At 42.0% G+C, this 19,144-nt stretch overlaps 1 protein-coding gene across 1 annotated transcript in view; it reads left to right on the top strand.

The window, feature by feature from the left end:
- The window catches only part of astn2 (astrotactin 2), a gene marked incomplete at its 5' end in the record, with an annotated part of 356,313 nt that overhangs the window by 182,400 nt on the left and 154,769 nt on the right, over nucleotides 1–19,144 (top strand). Inside the window, one exon of the mRNA XM_080847054.1 lies at nucleotides 273–410. Coding sequence (XP_080703180.1) covers nucleotides 273–410 — 138 coding nt within the window. The remainder of the gene's footprint in view (nucleotides 1–272; nucleotides 411–19,144) is intronic.

Genomic DNA, 19,144 nt, shown 5'->3' on the forward strand with positions numbered 1-19,144 from the left:
AGACAGAGTCCCATGGAGGCATCGTGTCCTAATAAACAGCTGTCGCCCCGCGCCACGGCAAACAGCAGGGCCTTGCCAATGCGCCCTACTCTGCTCTCCCCTGTCCGAGGCTGTGCCAGCTCATGACATCCAAGCCCCTGAGCGCTGTCCTTTTCCTCTCTCCCTGTTCCTCTTCTCCCCACACGTCCTCATGCAGCCTGGGACAGGGATCCTGGCTGCTGGTCAGCTTGTGTCATTTGACCCCCTGAGCCCTGTCCCTTTTCTCCTCGCAGGTCCTCCTACAGCCTGGGCCAGGGACTCTGGCTGCCCGTCAGCAAGAGCTTTGTGGTGCCACCAGTGGAGCTGTCAATCAACCCGGTGGCCAGCTGCAAGACAGATGTGCTGGTTACTGAGGATCCAGGGGATGTCAGGTGAGTGGGTTTGGGCGGTGTGTGTGTGTGTGTAGGTGTGTGTGTGTGAGTGTGTGCATATATTTTATGATAGGATAAAGTAGGTAGGAAAGGAAGGAGGAAATTACAAAGAAAAATCACTTAATCCATTTGCGTTTTTACCTCTATTCTTCTTTGTCTCCTTCTCTTTTCAAAGATGTTTTTCTTTTTTTTTGCTCCATTGTATTCCCTCCCACTCAGTCCCAGAGGGTGGCTCAGTAACTCTGCCACCCACCTTAGAGCCGATACCAAATTATACACTTCATACCTAGAGTTGACACAAATACCCAATGGGAGCACAGTGAGAGAGAAAGATACAGATAGAGATATGGAGGTGGAGAAACAGAGACAGATAAAGTGAAAGTGAAAGGAGAGAGTGAGAGAGAGGCTTCTATCCATGTATTTGTTCTTCTTTAAATCTGTATGCAGCAAGCACTTTTTTATTGTTTGGCGCTGGGCACATGTTAAATGATTTTGTTCTCACAATGTCAGCATGCAGGCTATAGTGCTCAGTATTGCTTGAATTTGCAATTACTCTTCTGCGTGTGTATGCATGTCTGTTTGAGTGTGTGAGTGTCTCTTCTGCGTGTGTATGCATGTGTGTGTGAGTGTGTGAGTGTGTGAGTGTGTGAGTGTGTGAGTGTGTGTGTGTGTGTGTGTGTGTATGTGTGTGTGTGTGTGTTAGCGTGTGAGCGTGTGAGCGTGTGTTTGTGTGTGCGTGTGTGCGTTTGTGTGTGTGTTGGATGCATGCACAGCACCATAGGTATTTGCATATGCTGCCATGCCCCCAGATGTAATTACGCTTAGGTATACACATGTTGAGTGATGCTGATGATGCTCCATCCCTCACAGACTATAATCTCTCTCCCCTGTATTTATGTGATGAGATTAACATTAGTCATAGGTGAGGGTTTTCCTCTGCATCATTAGTCTCCTGGTCTACATCTGTGTCTGTGTCTTGCTCTGCAGCCCAGAGCGGTCTCTCCTGCTCCATGTCGCTCAGGTGATGAATATATTTCATTAACAGTTCAATTTCACTTCCAGACCAGCGCACAACCAAATTGTTAAAAAATAAATAACAAAAAACAAAACAAACAAATACATTAATAAATCACTGAGACAGCTGTTCTGCTGGTGCAGCAGAAAAAGAGCTCCATTTAGGTTACGGCAATGTAGGTTACAGCTATTAATCTCCCGTCACTAAGTGTCTGTTTCCGAAAGCACAAACCCTGTCCGCTTTCGGACTGGTGGAGAGGGGGCAGGTTGCTGCTCATGCTAGCAACAAGGACTTTCTTGTCCGTTCCGTTGAGCCTGAGGGCATGGTGCTCTGGTGAGCAGAATAGTCTGGTGGCTGAGTTCGGCATAAACAAACAAATCTAATCTCTCGGCACTAATACAAGAGCCAGCCGCAGGAGAGACATCTGGATGAAGCCATATGAGCCCGTACCCAGGGACAAGTGGAAACACAGTGGGCAGAGAAAACACACTCGCCTTACCTACTGCCCCCTACAGACCACTGGTTGTTATTCAGGCTAGAGCAAATTACTCCAACAAACACCTCCGCATACATTTGGGTATGTTGCTTTGGCAGCTTGTCTTACCATAAACCTTTAAAGATGCCACTCCAGAGAGATGAAAAGGTGAATGTCCAGAGGCATGTTCCTAGTGTATACAACAACACATTTCTGAAAAGGTATGGTAAAGGTGTGAAGTAGGGGTGTAAATCTCTCATGACAAAAACGATTTGATTCGTATCTCGATACATAGGCACTCGACAATTCCTTCTATATACTTAATCATCCCACATTTGAACAGTTTTGGAGCCTTAAGTATTCAAAGCTGTGATTGCGTTCACTGCTAATGTTGTTTATCACAAACACACACTAGTCTGTTTCGACTGGGTGAACATGTTCAGACATTGGAACTGAACACCTCCTCTTTGTGGAGTCTTGGTGAAACTCTGAATGATTTATTAGGCTTAATTAGTATTTAACATCTTGCCAGGGAACAAAATAATAACTTTAAAAGCATTAAGGAAGGAAATATGCATTTTATGAGTGATTAAAGGACTTTCGGAGGAATACATTAAATTGGTTAATGCATCAGGGCAATAATTAGTTCCTGTTACATAGGAAGTGTCTGTCAGATCTCCCCATGCCATGAATAATGTAGCCTGCTAATTATGCTAAGTATTTGCTCTGGGAAGTCTTGGGTGATGAAGCGGCATCTCCTCCAAAACATAAAAAAGGAAAGTGGGTGTGAAAGAGAACAAGAGAACTGCTGGTATGTCTGCTCCTTCAGACACATTTAAAGGCACCCAGTGCAACTTTATGTAAACATTCAATGAAAAATAAACATTCAATTTCTAGTCTTTTTTACACGTAGTAAGTTTCAATAACTCCATACCATTACATATCGACATTCATGGAGCAAAGATGAGACGTCGTTGTGTGGTGAGAACTGATAGAAAATCGTAAACAACAACAATCGCGGGTGGGGAGAAGCCATTTTTCCATTGACTGGAAGCCTGCTTTATTTATTGTAGGTTACAAAAAATAAAGAAAATGGCGGCGATTGTTGTTGTTATCGATTTTCTATCAGTTCTCACCACACAATGACGTCTCATCTTTGCTGCTTGAATGTCGGTATGTAATGGTATGGAGTTATTGAAACTTACTACGTGTAAAAAAGACTAGAAATTGAATTTTTATTTTTAAGCCTCGAAAGTTGCACTGGGTGCCTTTAAAGGTCACAAGATCCCAGCGAGAAAGGGAGAACATTATGTACAGTATATCATTCAAGGATGCTCTAAATAAGCAGCCACTCATTTACAGTGTTGACATGCTCTTACATAGGCACGCTCTGCTGACCAAGGCACAGTTGTGCACGTTCACACCTCTCATGAACTAGTTCAAAGTTCAGTTCATACAAGTAAATATGAATCGTTCACGTTCATAGTTCACCAATTCAATTCTGAAGTCGTTCATAGTTTTCATTTTTATTTTAATAATTGCTAATTTTCCTGGAGGACATAGTTTGCACAGAAGGGTAATATTTTTGCTGTCGGAAACTTTATCAGATACACAGCCCTGTTGTACCATTTAAATAATTAATTATACAGGGAACTGACGGAATGCAACCTCTTAAGCAATGATTTGCGACTGGCTTAATCTAAGATATACAAGAGCATGTACACTAAATGAAAGACCGCTTCAAAGTTAGCAAAGGTAAACACTGTAACACTCGTATTTGTACATTAGCAGTTTATGCTAAGCGAGTTCACGAACAGTATAGCCTACCATCATGCTAGATTAATTAAGTGACAGTGCTCGTAACAATTATGAGCAAGCTAAACTATAACAAACACATAAAGACAAGGTAGGCTACAAAGTCAAATTTACAAAAAGGCAACATTCAAGTATGTGACAATAGTGCAACATTCAAGTATGTGAAAATATTCCCGAAGTAAACTGCCACTCCATCTAAATAAGTCGTGAAGATAAATCAAAACACTATCACATGACCAACGCAATTACCAAATATGGTAATTTACCGAAACATGCTGTCTTGGCAACTTAACAAATAATTACTATGGCCTTTTTAACAGGTACTGAGCAATGACAGGTTGCAAGCATTCGATTTAGACAGCGTCTCAGTAGAAGGAAAACATTCCGTAACGTTTTAGCTAGACCTCAGTTGCACCGGACCCAGATAATATATGAACATGTTCACCGTTCAAATTCATTATTTCTTATTAGGTTGCGTTCAGTTCATCGTTCTCATAAAAATGAACGTGTTCAATGAACGCGTTCTTTTGAACACGTTCATGCACAACACTGCCAAGGCACAGCTTTGACAGCTGAGGCCAGAACAGCTTTTTTAGTCATAAGCATAATGGTGGCGGATATAATCCACTGTTTCAACACATAAACGTATCCGACCAGCACACCTCTTTAAGCAGATCTTAATTAGTGATGAATCAGTGAACTAATTAAATATAGTCGGGATGATGGTAAGAGCACGACTCCGGTGCGAGGCCCGTGTGCGTGATGGGGCTTCAGAAATATTCATTTGCGCTGCCAGTCTGTGAAACTTTGTTAATTTCCCTGACTACTTAATTGTGTCCCTAAAGGCAATTACACTGCCAGGGAGAGAGGCATGGCATTTGAATCCAGACATTAATCAATGGAGAGGAGAGGAGGGAGGAATGATTCAGTGGAAATGAAGGGCAGGAACAGGCTGTAGGGAAGAGATGTGCTGGGTTACCTGAGCGTGGGTATGGTGGCTGTTGTGATTTTGCAAACATACAAATAAAGCTGTGTTCAGATTTAACATCTTTTTCTGATTAAAAAAACACTGGTCAGAGTGCTTTTTCATGTAGACAAAACTAAACACTGTTCCAAAATGCAGTTATGCTAATTGTGAGTTAACACTAGTAGGCTACCAAGCTAGGCTTGCCACTGCAATAAACACAAACACTAACCAGGACTTCATAGGACCTGTCCAGTTTTACTGCACAAAATAATATTTGTGAAGCCATTTGCTACCTTAGTTAGCTGCTGGCTCAGACACAGATCTAGCCCTAGTCTGCTGTTACGATTTGAAAAACTTGAAGAATGCAGGGCCGTCCACACTGCCAACAATAACTATAACGACAACTATAACTTTAACACTATGAACATCAACACTGTCCAACTAGGGGAAACCTCTCAGAAATAAAATTAATGTTTTTAGATGCCTTTCAAATTTGATGGACTCTGATTGTCAGTTTTTTATCGTTCACACAATCACTTTGAAAGTGATGCCCAACAACATTGTTCTTTGTGTCATTAATGTAATAGTTTGTGGTGTGACCATTGTTATGAGCTTGAACGATGTTATAGCTTTTGGCAGTGTGGACAGGCCTTAAAAATGAAATCATGTCCTGAATGTGCTTGGAAGAAATCCTACCGATGACGGACAGTGTTTGTTAGTATTATTCATTAGTATTATTAATAATATTAATGGTAATGATAATGATAATTATAATAATAATAATACTACTACTACTACTACTACTACTACTACTACTAATAATAATAATAATAACAATACAAAAAATAAAAAAGTATAATAATAATAATAATCATAATACAATTATAAAATAATAAAAATAATACATTGTTTGGTTTCTCTGTAATTGTAACACAGGCCTCACCCAACTCTGGGATAAATTGAGATAAAACATTCTGAAGCCATTACAACCACGGCATTCCAGTGAGACCTTTCAGTATGAAGCCCCAGTCTCCAGCAGCATTTATGTCACTCTATCAGGCCTTGCTTCCACACCCTTCTGGACAACCTTAGAGACTGTGTCCATGATGGATAAGCCTGATGGAGTCCTGTCCCAGGTCTGACCCCGCTCAGGTTCTGAGCCATTCATGAGTCACCCTCAATCCGAGTATGTAGATAATGCTTCCTGCGTCCTGCAGTGTGAAGCCTCTAATAGGCAACTTGGAAAGCATTCTGAGGGTTCTTGTTGTTTACTTCCTCCATTCATGGGCATCCTGTGTCATGTAACAGGACATTGTCTGATCAGCAAGTTCAGGGCATCCGCTCTGCTTCCCCCTCCTCTTCTCCGCCGCCGCCTGCGTCTTGCTCTTCCTGTGGCTGCACCCTGACACTGGCAAGAATGAAATGTATAGGGCGTAGAGAGAACAGATTCATGATGGAGCAAAGAGATTAGTGAAGAGAATGAATGAATGAGTGAGTGAGTGAGTTATTATATGAATGAATGATGCATGCATTCATGGATGCACAGCATATTGCTGAAAAAGAAACAAAAAAGGCAAAATAATACTGCCTCTATGGTCCCTGGTTAGTTTATATTAGGGTTGGTTTGCTCTGCTGCAATGGGCATATATACAGTGTTCAGTATGAGGGAGAATTGGTCTGTGTGAGAGAGGGGCCCTTGTCTGTGCCGTGTTTGTACTGTATGTGGTAGGTGGTCCTAAGTGAAGCCTGACTGCTCGGAGATTAGCCTGGCATGGGTGGGCATTTAGCGTGATTAGTTCTCCTCTCAGCTTGGCTCTCTCCGTAAAGTTCCGCCCCAATTCGCTCGTCCAAGGAGGAGTCGGAGAAGGATGAGTAGGTGGAGAAAGAAAAGAAGGAGGAGATGAAGGTGAAATAAAGACAGGCTAAAGCCGTCGAAGGCAACACTTCATAAATCTCTTAATCAATGCCACTCCTGGCTTTGCAAACGGTGCTCAAAGAGCATTGTTCTGTCGATAACCGGCTGCCGATAACCTGGGGAGAGCTTGAGAGAACAGAGGTGCTGTGGCCTTTGATGGATGGCCCCCCTTCATCGTGATCAGGCATTCAGAACACTGCCATTCACAGCCCACAGTCTGGACACACCACCATATAGACTCGGAGAGCCAATACAAATAACTCAATCTACCATGAAGGTTATTATCACAGAGAGTAGCTGAGTGTGGAGAGCCGTACTCCGCTCATATTTGGCACAGTGCTGGCATGTCTGACCCTGATGGGGTCTGGATGTTGGATCCACAACAAAGTTAACTACAACCATATAAATGCCAGAATTACAAACTATACTTTCTATTGCTAAAATCAACTACTTACAGTTGTAGCTACTAATAATGTACTACCTGCTGAGTTTCTGCAGGTACTTTTTCCAGTTCCACCACCACTTCAAATGCAATTACTGATAAACAAACAACGTCAGACTTCCTTATTAGAACAGTTATTAAAGCGATTGAAGCGTGTTTGATTCTTTGCCAATAGTTAATTATGATGATGGAATTGACAGGACTTCACTGTGGGTTTCAAAAGGCAACTCTTGAATACACATGAAGTTGCTTGTGTTTGTGCAAACAGAAGCGGTGGCATCCATCATCCTCAGCTGCCAACCAATTATAACTGCGCTAATACCGGCGGCCACCGCGCACATGCACAGCCTCAGCGAAAGGTGATTCATCTGCCAGGGGGAGAATGGGAGCTCGGAGATTAATAACCCAGAGATTAGTGGCACTCCTGCGATGCCACTTAATCCTTCGTCAGGAGCTGGTGCCAGGGAGGGTTTTTCTCTATGAGTCTAATTACGCCAAAATGGCAGCTAGACCGCTTTAGAAGCGCAATTAAGACTTCACACATCGGCAGAGATTAGCACTGTGTGGAGATGCGCGCTAACGCTAAGCCACCTTGGGCTAAGAGCTTGCTCGCTTGCTCGTTGCCGATATGGATCTGAGGACTCTGGCTAATGGATTTTGTCAGCCATTTGTCTTTGTCATCTCGTACCTTCCCAATGGCTGGGGCCTCACTCGTAAATGATGGAATGTGAACACTGACTCATTTATTTTAGATTCTTGAAAGTTTTACTCTTGAAACTAAATTAGAGATCACTTTTGAATGCGCAGATTGAGTTGTTTTTTTTAGCATCAGACCCTCTGATTCCACCCTCTTATGACTCACGGTGCACGTTACAGTCCCATTTATCTGTTCTGTTATGGAGGCATTGAAATAGTCAACAAACATCTATTGCTGTTAAGAAAGGCGGAAAGTCTTTGCATGCCTCTCATGGCTGGTCCAACTTATTCATTTTAGCTACAGCTGAGCGTGTGGCTGCCTCCTCCATATTTCTCCTCCGAGGTTAGGAGTCATTTGTCAGCGCTTTGTGCGCCTGGCAAGGCCTGATGATGCACAGAAAGCCATGTGTTACTGTGGCAACCGACGAGGGAAAAGAGGGCAAAAAATAAGAAAGGTGCCCAGAAAAAAAGAGAGAAAAAGTGGTTGGATAGAGTGAGAGAGAGAGAGAGAGAATGAGTGAGCGAGTGTGTGTAGCCAAACTTTTTTTTTTTTGTCGTTGTGTTTTTTGTAACGGCCCTGTTGGCTTCCTGCGGGCGTCTTACACAAAACACACGCAGAAGTGTGGAGGCAGGGTGTGAATCATAACCGCCCGATGGGACTGGACACATGACTAATAGCTCTTTATGAACTTTACAGCTAGCTAGCAAGGGCACGAAGGATAGGCCTGAGCCCTGGGGGTTGGGTTTGTGTTAGAGGGTGTGCAGGGAGATGAGAGCTAGGGGTGGGGGTTGCTGCAATACACCCTGAGAGGGAAATATGCAGCTCCTAGACGTTACCTACCTGCAAAATGAGCACCTATATATAGCCTGTGAGAGACAGTGTTATGAGCGATGCTTTGCTGGAGGTTTTTCTGGGACAGTGTGGAGAGCTGTGCGGTCTGCTGTGTGCATGATTGAGGGGAACACAACCTCTGCTCGCCGTCCTCCTGTCATCGTAATGTCCTTAGACGTACCTGGGCATGTTGCAGTGCATTTGTTATTGAAGAATAGTTTGTTTCCTTTAACCGGTTTTACATAACTTTACGTTTATGCACTATGTTTGCGTGTGTGTGTGTTTATGTGTGTTAAGGGATGCACAAATAATGCGATATAAACAGATTTTTCTTCTAGTTTGAAATCTGCGTGATTGTTTGGGGGAAAACAAGTCAGCTCCATGACTGACATGCCTTTGCATCAACCACTATGCTACTCAATTCATACCAATGTTCAGTTGAAAAAAAAAAAAAAAGACAGAGGGGGAAATTACAGTAAGAGGATGTTGAAATATTTTTAATAATTCATTATATGCCAATATTAGATCAGTTTCCGGTCTAAACCAAGGCCACCTCTGGTCCTCTATCCAGGTACAGGTACAGATTCAAAGATAGATCATTTTGTTGGTTGAATAGATACAGATACAGATAATGACTGTGTACCTCTAGTCTGTGTGGGTGTGCATATGGGTGTGTGTGTGGTGGTGTCCGCGTGCGTGGATCGAGTCCCCGTGTCTGTGTTTGAAATATATGTGGGTGACTCTATTCATGTAACTTGGCACACAAATGGAGAGAGCATGATTGAATGCATGCAGATAAAGCAGTGCAGGTTAAAGGTCATGAAGCTACATGCTGCCTGAAAGCGGTGGCTGACCTTGTTCTGGGTACATGTATAGGATGTGACTGAAAGAGTTCCTCGACTCGGATAATAACATCCCGTTTTTGAGTTTCTCTTTCAGTCTAGCACAGAGGTGCTGTTTGGCATGTCAGTGTAAATGCCTTCCCGATCATGCCACTTCTCTATAGAGAATTGGCCAGATGTGCTAAGCCTTGTTTACCAGTCACACACTGAACTGATCTGAATTCATGTGGTTGATGGTATAATTGTGTAAGGTCAACGTAGTAAAGATTGATCTGAATCCAATTTAAATTACTATTACCTTTTTTCTAACGATGAATTTATTTATTATCTTGAGCCATTCAGGTTCTTTATTGTGGCCTTCAGACGATGAGCGATAACAACACACCTGCTTGTCAATGAATGGCTGGGGCTTTAGCCTAGGGCTGGGCGATTTTTCGATTTCGATTTTAATCGCGATGTAATTTTTTTCTACGGTTTTAAATGAGACGTTCGATTAGACGGCGCCTTCAAAAAAAATAAATAAAAAATCAATGTTTTCACAGACCCGCGAATACAGCGCCGCACGTAGCCCATGGGCGTCGCGACAATGTAATTGGGGGGGGACCAGACCCCCTCACTTTTCAAAACAAGTCGTTTCGACCCCCCCACTTTTGCAGTCAAAATAGTGCGTGCGTGACTGCTGGTCTACTAGTCCATTATTCTTTCCATTGCTTCACAATTAAATCCGTTCAACTTTATCAGTGGGGAATACCCACAGCAATATAAATCCACTCCGCGTTTTCCTGGTGTACTACGCAGCCTCATCACGCACGCAGATTCAACTGTCATTAATGTTCATTCATTCTCTGATTTGATCGGAGCGTCGCGCTAGAAGCAGACCACAGAAATGGACATACGGATTTTTTTTTCGAAGAAGAGGAAAGTAAGTCAGAGTTGCCCAAGTTTTACCTGCAGTGGACAATTAAGGACCACCCAATGGACATTATCTGGCTATAATCGTAAACAGCAAGTACCACAATCCTGCATCCACTTTTTATTAGATGCTGTTGTCAAAGTCTTTGTGTTAGTCTTGGGGCCTGATTTACAAACATTGCGACCGCAGCTTAATCTGCGCCTTTGCCAGGCGCACATTAACGCACAGTGTTTTTCCGCATTTTCCGTGGTATTTATCAAACCAGATCCGCGCTGGGCAATCATTATTAAGCGCACCGTTAATAGACGGGAGAAATCGCCTGCAAGTTATTGCCACCATGGAGATTCGAGGAAGAAAAAATGAAGGTTCAGCGAAGAGTAGATAGATATATTGGTTCACGTTCGCTCAATCACTGAACCTGATTCAATCACCTACAGCGAGATGTTTAAAATAACACGATTATAAAGAATATACTATTGGTGTCATTAATGCATAAACTGTCTATTATAACAATATAGATCACTGCATGAAATGTGGGATTTACGACAGTCTTCGACCCTGTGTATTGCCGTAGAAGCCCACATTGGTGTGAAAGCCCCCCCACCCCTTCCCCTTGGCCAGGCCTAGGTTTTGTTATGTTAATTGAATTGACCTGGATTGAAAACAACTCCCCCCCCCGCCAGGGGAGGCACCCCGTCACTGCTTCACTGATTTAAAAAACCTGAAAGTCACAGGTTCGATCCACACTAGTGGCAACCATGGCCCAAGTTGCTTAACGACTGTTAACGACTCTAAATGATTGTTATCAGAGTAAGCCTGATTCTGTATAATAACATGCCAGAAACGAATCTCAAGAACATTAAGGTGAAATAATAATATATAAGTTAGGAACATTACACATAGCCTAAGTTTAAACTTTTAAACACATACCACCATAAACATGTGAGATAATTCGACAAGAGACATTGAAAGACAGCTAACTCACTGCTTTGTCAAATAAGAAAGATCATATCTGGAAACCACTTACAGATTCCGATTAGCTAAATTTGCGTCTGGATGGAAAGGTGTTATCTTTCCCCATCCCACCCATGCTAAGCCATTTCTAGCATAACATGCGATCTACCGTGGAAAACAGTGGACAATTAAGGACCACCCAATGGACATTATCTGGCTATAATCGTATTGTTATTGCCATAACAACCGTGAGCTAATCTGGCGTTAACGTTAGCTAGCTAATGGCAGTTTTTCTAACGACAGCAGCGACTAAACACACACTCACCAAAGAAGATTTTTTTTTTTTAATGTGTCACTCACTTGTATACCTCTCTTTGACTCACACACGAAAGATGATGTCAATGCCACAAATAAAATGAACATTGGTGTGCTGGGCATGCTGTCAAGCTTTGCCATGTATGAAAACTATTTCCCCTAGGTGAACCGTTTACTTCTGGCAGCTTCCATCCTTAAAGACTTTGGGTTTCAATACACATTTGGCCATTTCTGACCTGAACAGTCATACTTTAATGAGGTGGTCAGTTTGAATGTAGCCAACATAATTATCAGGCCACCAAACCTATATCAATTGTGAATTTGATATGCTGATAACATGATTTACATCTCAGAGAAAAACATGGTAAAATGCACCAGAATGCGGGTATTTGCATGTACGTTTTTCAAAACATTTTGGGGTGATTTTGTTCATATCGTGATATAAAATCGAAATCGAACATTTTTTTGGGGAAAAAAATCGAAATATAACTTTTTCCCATATCGCCCAGCCCTACTTTAGCCTTTAGTTTGCTTTTCACTCTGCATTCATGTCTCAAAAAAAATACTAGCATCCAATTCCAAACATGCTCGTCACCTCACTGTGTATCTGCGGATTCTTTATCGAAAGGCTCCAAGCTTTCAAAAGTAGAGGTTCCATGGATGATCTCATTGTTTGAATAATTTGGTCACACCCATCTATCTTTTGTTTGGTTGACCCCTATGGCCAATTCGATCTAACCCCTCTATCTGACTTTCCCGTGTTACCCTTTTGGCACCCACTTTATCACGGAATACCTTAATAAGTGGCAGTGAACAGACATATTTTAGCCCACGCCCTCAGTAAACAGCAAGTACCACAATCCTGCATCCACTTTTTATTAGATGCTGTTGTCAAAGTCTTTGTGTTAGTCTTGGGGCCTGATTTACAAACATTGAGACCGCAGCTTAATCTGCGCCTTTGCCAGGCGCACATTAATGCACAGTGTTTTTCCGCATTTTCCGTGGTATTTATCAAACCAGATCCGCGCTGGGCAATCATTATTAAGCGCACCGTTAATAGACGGGAGAAATCGCCTGCAAGTTATTGCCACCATGGAGATTCGAGGAAGAAAAAATGAAGGTTCAGCGAAGAGTAGATAGATATATTGGTTCACGTTCGCTCAATCACTGAACCTGATTCAATGTACACGCGGTTATATTGTTGTTCTGCCCGCCATCACCTACAGCGAGATGTTTAAAATAACACGATTATAAAGAATATACTATTGGTGTCATTAATGCATAAACTGTCTATTATAACAATATAGATCACTGCATGAAATGTGGGATTTACGACAGTCTTCGACCCTGTGTATTGCCGTAGAAGCCCACATTGGTGTGAAAGCCCCACCACCCCTTCCCCTTGGCCAGGCCTAGGTTTTGTTATGTTAATTGAATTGACCTGGATTGAAAACAACTCCCCCCCCCCCCCCGCCAGGGGAGGCACCCCGTCACTGCTTCACTTAAAAAACCTGAAAGTCACAGGTTCGTTCCCCACTAGTGGCAACCATGGCCCAAGTTGCTTAACGACTGTTAACGACTCTAAATGATTGTTATCAGAGTAAGCCTGATTCTGTATAATAACATGCCAGAAACGAATCTCAAGAACATTAAGGTGAAATAATAATATATAAGTTAGGAACATTACACATAGCCTAAGTTTAAACTTTTAAACACATACCACCATAAACATGTGAGATAATTCGACAAGAGACATTGAAAGACAGCTAACTCGGCTTCCGGTTTTGGCAAATGAGTGGATAGACGTGAAATCAGGAGCTCCCGGCAGATGAAGTATTAAACATTGAAAAGCCTAAATTCAAATGTGCAAATAGAGAGGGGATGACTACTACAAGGGACTCCACCAAAAATAAAACGGAAAAGAAGCAAAAAGAGCGAGAGAAAATGGGAGATAGAAAGGGAGATGATAAGTCTGAAGCTGCTAACGAAGACATGCTAGCTAACATGAAGGCTGGCTTCGACAACGTGTCTAGGCAGATTGGGTCCAATAGCGAGGAAAACCGCAAAGAAATGAAGGACATTCGAGAGAGTATTCAAAATTGGGGAAGTATGTTGAGACAAGAACTAGCCACTTTTAAGGTGGAGATGAGCAACAGGTTCGAGGCCTTCGAGAGAGGAATTGAAGCGCAGGGCAGAGATATCGTAGACATTCAAGAGCGCGTTGTGGAGAACGAGGAATGGAACTCAGAGCTGAAGGGGATTCTCGCCTCTTCGCTCAAACAGCAAAGGAGGCTACAGGAAAAAGTAACTGACTTAGAAGGGAGATCAAGAAGAAATAATATTCGAGTTTGGGGAGTACCAGAGGGCACAGAGAAGGATTCGGTACCCCAGTTTATAGATAACTTGATACGTGAGAAACTTAAGTTCGGGGAAGATGCCGACCTACAAATACAACGTGCTCACAGAGCGTTGGCACCGAAACCTGCCTCGAATAAGAATCCCAGAGCTATCATTGTCAACTTTCTCCAATACCAAATGAAGGATGACATCCTCAGAAAGGCCTGGCAGACAAAAATTCATATTGGAGAAAAGATGGTGACGTTCGACCACGATTACCCAGCGGAGGTGGCTGCGAAGCGCCGTGGCTATGCGGGTCTTAAGAGAGCTCTGAAGGGAAAAGGGATTAAGTTCCAGTCACCTCTAACATCATTGAGAGTCCACTGGCAAGGAGGCGTTCAGACCTACGGTAGTCCACAAGAAGCTGCACGGGCGATGGAGGAGAGGGGAATGAAGGTGGAAGGTCTGGTCGAGGAGGAACAACCTCCACTGGAGCAGCAGCTTGAAGCCGCTTATAAATGGCGCAGAGTTGGGGCCCAGGACACCGACGTCGCTGGGAGAGCAAGGAAGGAGCTGATGCGGTTTTCTCGGAAGGAGTAGACGAGAACTTTCCTCGTAGTCGTTATCATGGAACAAGCACGAACTTTCTCATTCCCTATTTTCTATTTTTCTTTCTCTAAAGCTCTTTGGTTCTAAACGTTACGTAAGTAGCCTGTAGGCACATACTTTATTTGGGCGAAGGATGAAGGGGAAAGTTACTCATGCTTAAGACAATGATTCAGCCCACTCCTGCACAGAGTTTTTCCTTTTCTTCTTAAGACTAGCGTAATTATTTTATTGAAGGGAGTTTTCTATTTTATTCTATTATCCGTTGTGTGGGTCGGTTTGGACAGTGGGTAAAAAAATATATCCATATGCCTGCATGCCTAGCGTTTTGTTGGCTTTATAAGAACTGCAAGGTTAATGCCGGGAGTGACGGTTGGAATATGTTGGACATGTTTAGCGTGAACGGAGGACTTCGGCATGGAGAGTTCTTCTTCGCTAAGGGGGGCCCTCGTACGAGAGGATTTCCCCTCTCCCCACCAACAGGGGAAATGGGGAGAGATAATGAACCCCAGTCTACCATGGGAGATCACTTTTTTCTTTACTGTTTAGTTAGAATAGCTGTTGCTGAGGTTTTTTATGTGTCCATGTTTAGCTTATGGGTAATGAAAGTGCACTGGGGAACTGATGTATAATGCAACATGAAGGTGTTAAAGTGGTATCAGTGAATGTGAATGGGCTTAGTAGTCCAATTAAAAGGGCAAAGTTTATGGCCAAATTCAAAAAGGAAAAATTACAAGTGGTGTTTCTACAAGAGACACATTTGTCTACAGAGGAACATGAGAAACTAAAGAGGTTTGGGTACAACAATACGTTTTATAGCACTTTCCACAAACAAAACAATAGGAGAGGGGTAGCCATATTAATAACAAATTGTACCAAATTTGAACTTGGAAAACAAATATGTGACAAGGAGGGAAGATATATAATGATAAAGGGTAAATTAGAGGGACAAAAAGTGACATTGATCAATGTATATGCACCCCCAGATAGCAAGAAAACCTTCTTTAAATCATTATTTGACATCATTAATGAAGAACAAGAGGGGATCTTAATATGTGGAGGGGACTTCAATATGGTGATGAACTACCATCTAGATACAACTAGCTCAAAGAAGAATAGGACATGGCTTAATAGATATATGAATATACAACTGGTTGACTTGGGAATAGCAGACGTTTGGAGAGAACTACATCCCTTGGAGAGAGACTACACACACCACTCAGACCCACACCAAATGTATTCAAGGTTGGACTATTTCTTCATGACAAAAGGAGATATGCATAGGGTTGAGGAATGTAGGATTGGGGTAGCAGATTTATCAGACCATAACGCAGTCTACATGACAATACATTTAAACAAGAGAAGGAGAACTACAGTGTGGAGGATGAATGTGGGGATTCTGAATGATAAAGACCTGGTAGAAAGAATAAAAAAGGATATAAATAGGTATATAGAGGAAAATGATAATGGGGAGGTAGATCCAAACATTCTTTGGGATGCGCTTAAGGCCGTCATTAGGGGGAACTTGATAGCTCAGACAACTCTGCTGAAGAAATCCAGACTAGTAAATTACCAGACACAAATTGGACGTTTAAAGGACTTGGAGAGAAAACATAATGCCACAAGTGACCCAGAGATACTTAGACAAGTGAAAGAAACAAAGAATAAAATTGATAATATACTACTGACTGAAGTGGAAAAGAAAGCTAGATTTGTTAAACAAACCTATTATGAGGGAGGTTCCAAAGCAAGCAGATTATTGGCCAGACGTATAAGAAAACAACAAGCATTGAATACCATATACAAAATTAGAGATCCACAAACTAATGATTTGCTTACCGAACCGGACAAAATTGAGAGAGTATTCAGAGAATATTATCAAAACTTATACACACAACCACCAGCGGCAGACGAACAAGATATGGAAAGCTTCCTAGACAGGTTGGATCTACCATCTATAGGGGAAGAGCAGAATACATTATTGATGGCAGACATCACAGAGGAGGAGATGGAAAGGGCCATCTCTAGATTGAAGAACAATACCAGTCCGGGAAGTGACGGGCTTCCTTCAGTGTTCTACCGTATATTTAAAAAAGAGTTGACCCCGGTGTTGTTGGCCTCATTTAGGTACACAATTAAGGAAGGGAAAATCCCTCCTTCATGGAAGGAGGCCATTATCTCAACCATACCCAAAGAGGGCAAAGATAAAGAGCACTGTAGTAGTTATAGACCAATATCAGTACTGAATGTGGACTACAAGATGTATACATCAATTATTTCCAAAAGATTTGAGACATTCATGACTGACATTATAGACGAAGACCAGACCGGCTTTATTACAGGAAGACAGACGCAGGACAATATAAGGAGGATGATACACATTGTAGAAGAGACTCAGCGAACAAAGAATAGTGCAATTTTAGTTAGTGTAGACGCGGAGAAAGCATTTGATAGTGTCAACTGGATTTACCTATATAAGGTGTTAGAAAGATTTGGTCTCAATAAGGAATCTGTCAAATGTATTAAAACTTTATATCAAGAGCCGACTGCTAGGATCAAGGTGAATGGTAGTCTCACAGACTCTTTTTGTCTGGGAAGATCTACTAGACAGGGGTGTTGTCTCTCTCCAACTCTCTTTGCAATATTCATAGAGCCATTGGCACAGGCGATTAGGCAGAACCAGGATATCAGAGGGGTGAAGGTGAATGGCACTGAACATAAGATAGGGCTTTTTGCGGATGATGTGGTAGCCTACTTGGAGCGACCAAGTGAATCCTTCCCTGCACTGATGAAGCTTTTGGAGGAATATGGGTATTACTCAGGATATAAACTTAATGTTACCAAAACACAAATCTTGGCCATAAACTATACCCCTACACCGGAGTTAAAAAAGAAATATAAAATTAAATGGAATTCAGAAACAATTAGATATCTGGGAGTGAACATCACGAAGGGAGCGTGGAAGTTGTATACTGCCAATTACACTCAGATTAATCAAGAACTCAGACGGGATATAGAAAGATGGTCAACACTACAATTTGATCTTAGCTCAAGGATAGAAATAATTAAGATGAATGTATTACCGAGACTATTGTACCTCTTCCAAACTCTGCCAGTAATGATACCACCGAAACAGTTCATGGAGTGGGATAGATGGATATCCAGGTTCATATGGGGGGGTAGGAGGCCAAGAATTAGATTTAGCACCATGCAGCTCCACAAGGACAAAGGGGGCTTGGCTGTACCGAAACTACAAGACTACTTCTATGCTGCACAACTCAGGGCTGTAACATGCTGGTGTAATAGAGAGTATGTAGCTAGATGGAAGGATATAGAAATGAAGGTTGAGGCTAGCCCCATACAAATATTAATGACCGATAGGGAATTGTTTAAAAGGGAAGAGAGGTTGTTAGACCCGATAACTAAATTCACATTGTGGACTTGGCACCTGGTTGTGAAAAAGTATGGAATAGAGAATGAAATAAGGCCTCTGAGGTGGATAACCCATGACAAAAGATTCAAACCAGGAATGAGTGATTTGGGCTTTGAGAGATGGGCAAATAGGGGTATTACAGCAATATGCATACTAATAGAGAAGGGTAAATTGCAGAGTTTTCAGGCTATAAGGGAGAAATTTGATTTGGAAGCAAATGACCTCTTTCGGTATTTTCAGGTGAGGGATTATTATTTAAAGGAAATAAAGTTAAAAGAACCCAAAGAACAGAACATGATTATTAGAATAATGATAAATGCATATGAAGGGAGAAAATGTAGAGTGATCTCAGCACTATACCAAGCTCTAGGGTCCAGTGGGGGAAATTCAACTGTTTATATTAAAGAAAAATGGGAAAAAGAAATTGGAATAGAAATAACAGAAGATGACTGGTATAATGTGTGCAAGGGCCAACACTCAGCCACCAGCTCTAGGATATGGCGAGAATTTGGATGGAAAAACATCATGAGGTATTTCATAACACCAAAGATTAAGGGGAGATACGCTCCAGACCAGAAACCATGTTGGAGGTTGTGTGGTCAAATGGAGGCAGACCATACACATGTGTTTTGGAAATGTCAAAAGATGGAAGGATACTGGGAGGGAGTGTGGAGTGTACTGAGGGAGATATTGGGATATGAGATACCAAAAACTTGTCTGGTATTATACTTGGGGAACATTCCACAAGAGGAGGTGCAAGGAGGGGATAAATACCTGGTGAAAGTATTATTATTGGCTAGCAGGAAGGCAATTACAAGGGCCTGGTATAAAGTAGACCCCCCTACTAAAGAACAGTGGCTGAGTATTGTGGAGGAGATCTACGACATGGAGAGATTTACACATACCCTGAGAATGCAGGTTGATCAGTTTGAAGGAAAATGGGAGAAATGGAATTATTACAGAAGGGATGAGGGTGATACCACTACTATTCATAGTAATGACATCTGAATAAGACAGAATTGTTGCATTGTGACTGAATGGAAGGACCTATAAGCTTTGTGTGTTTTTTTTTTTTTTTTGTGTCTTGTTTTGATCCTTGTGTTTTGTGTGAGTATTTTGTCTTGATTTGTATGGTTTGTTTGCATATTTTTTGTGTATCATTGTTGGAAAATCCATA

The sequence above is a fragment of the Sprattus sprattus genome (assembly GCF_963457725.1).
Source record: "Sprattus sprattus genome assembly, chromosome: 11".
NCBI classification, from domain to species: domain Eukaryota; kingdom Metazoa; phylum Chordata; class Actinopteri; order Clupeiformes; family Clupeidae; genus Sprattus; species Sprattus sprattus.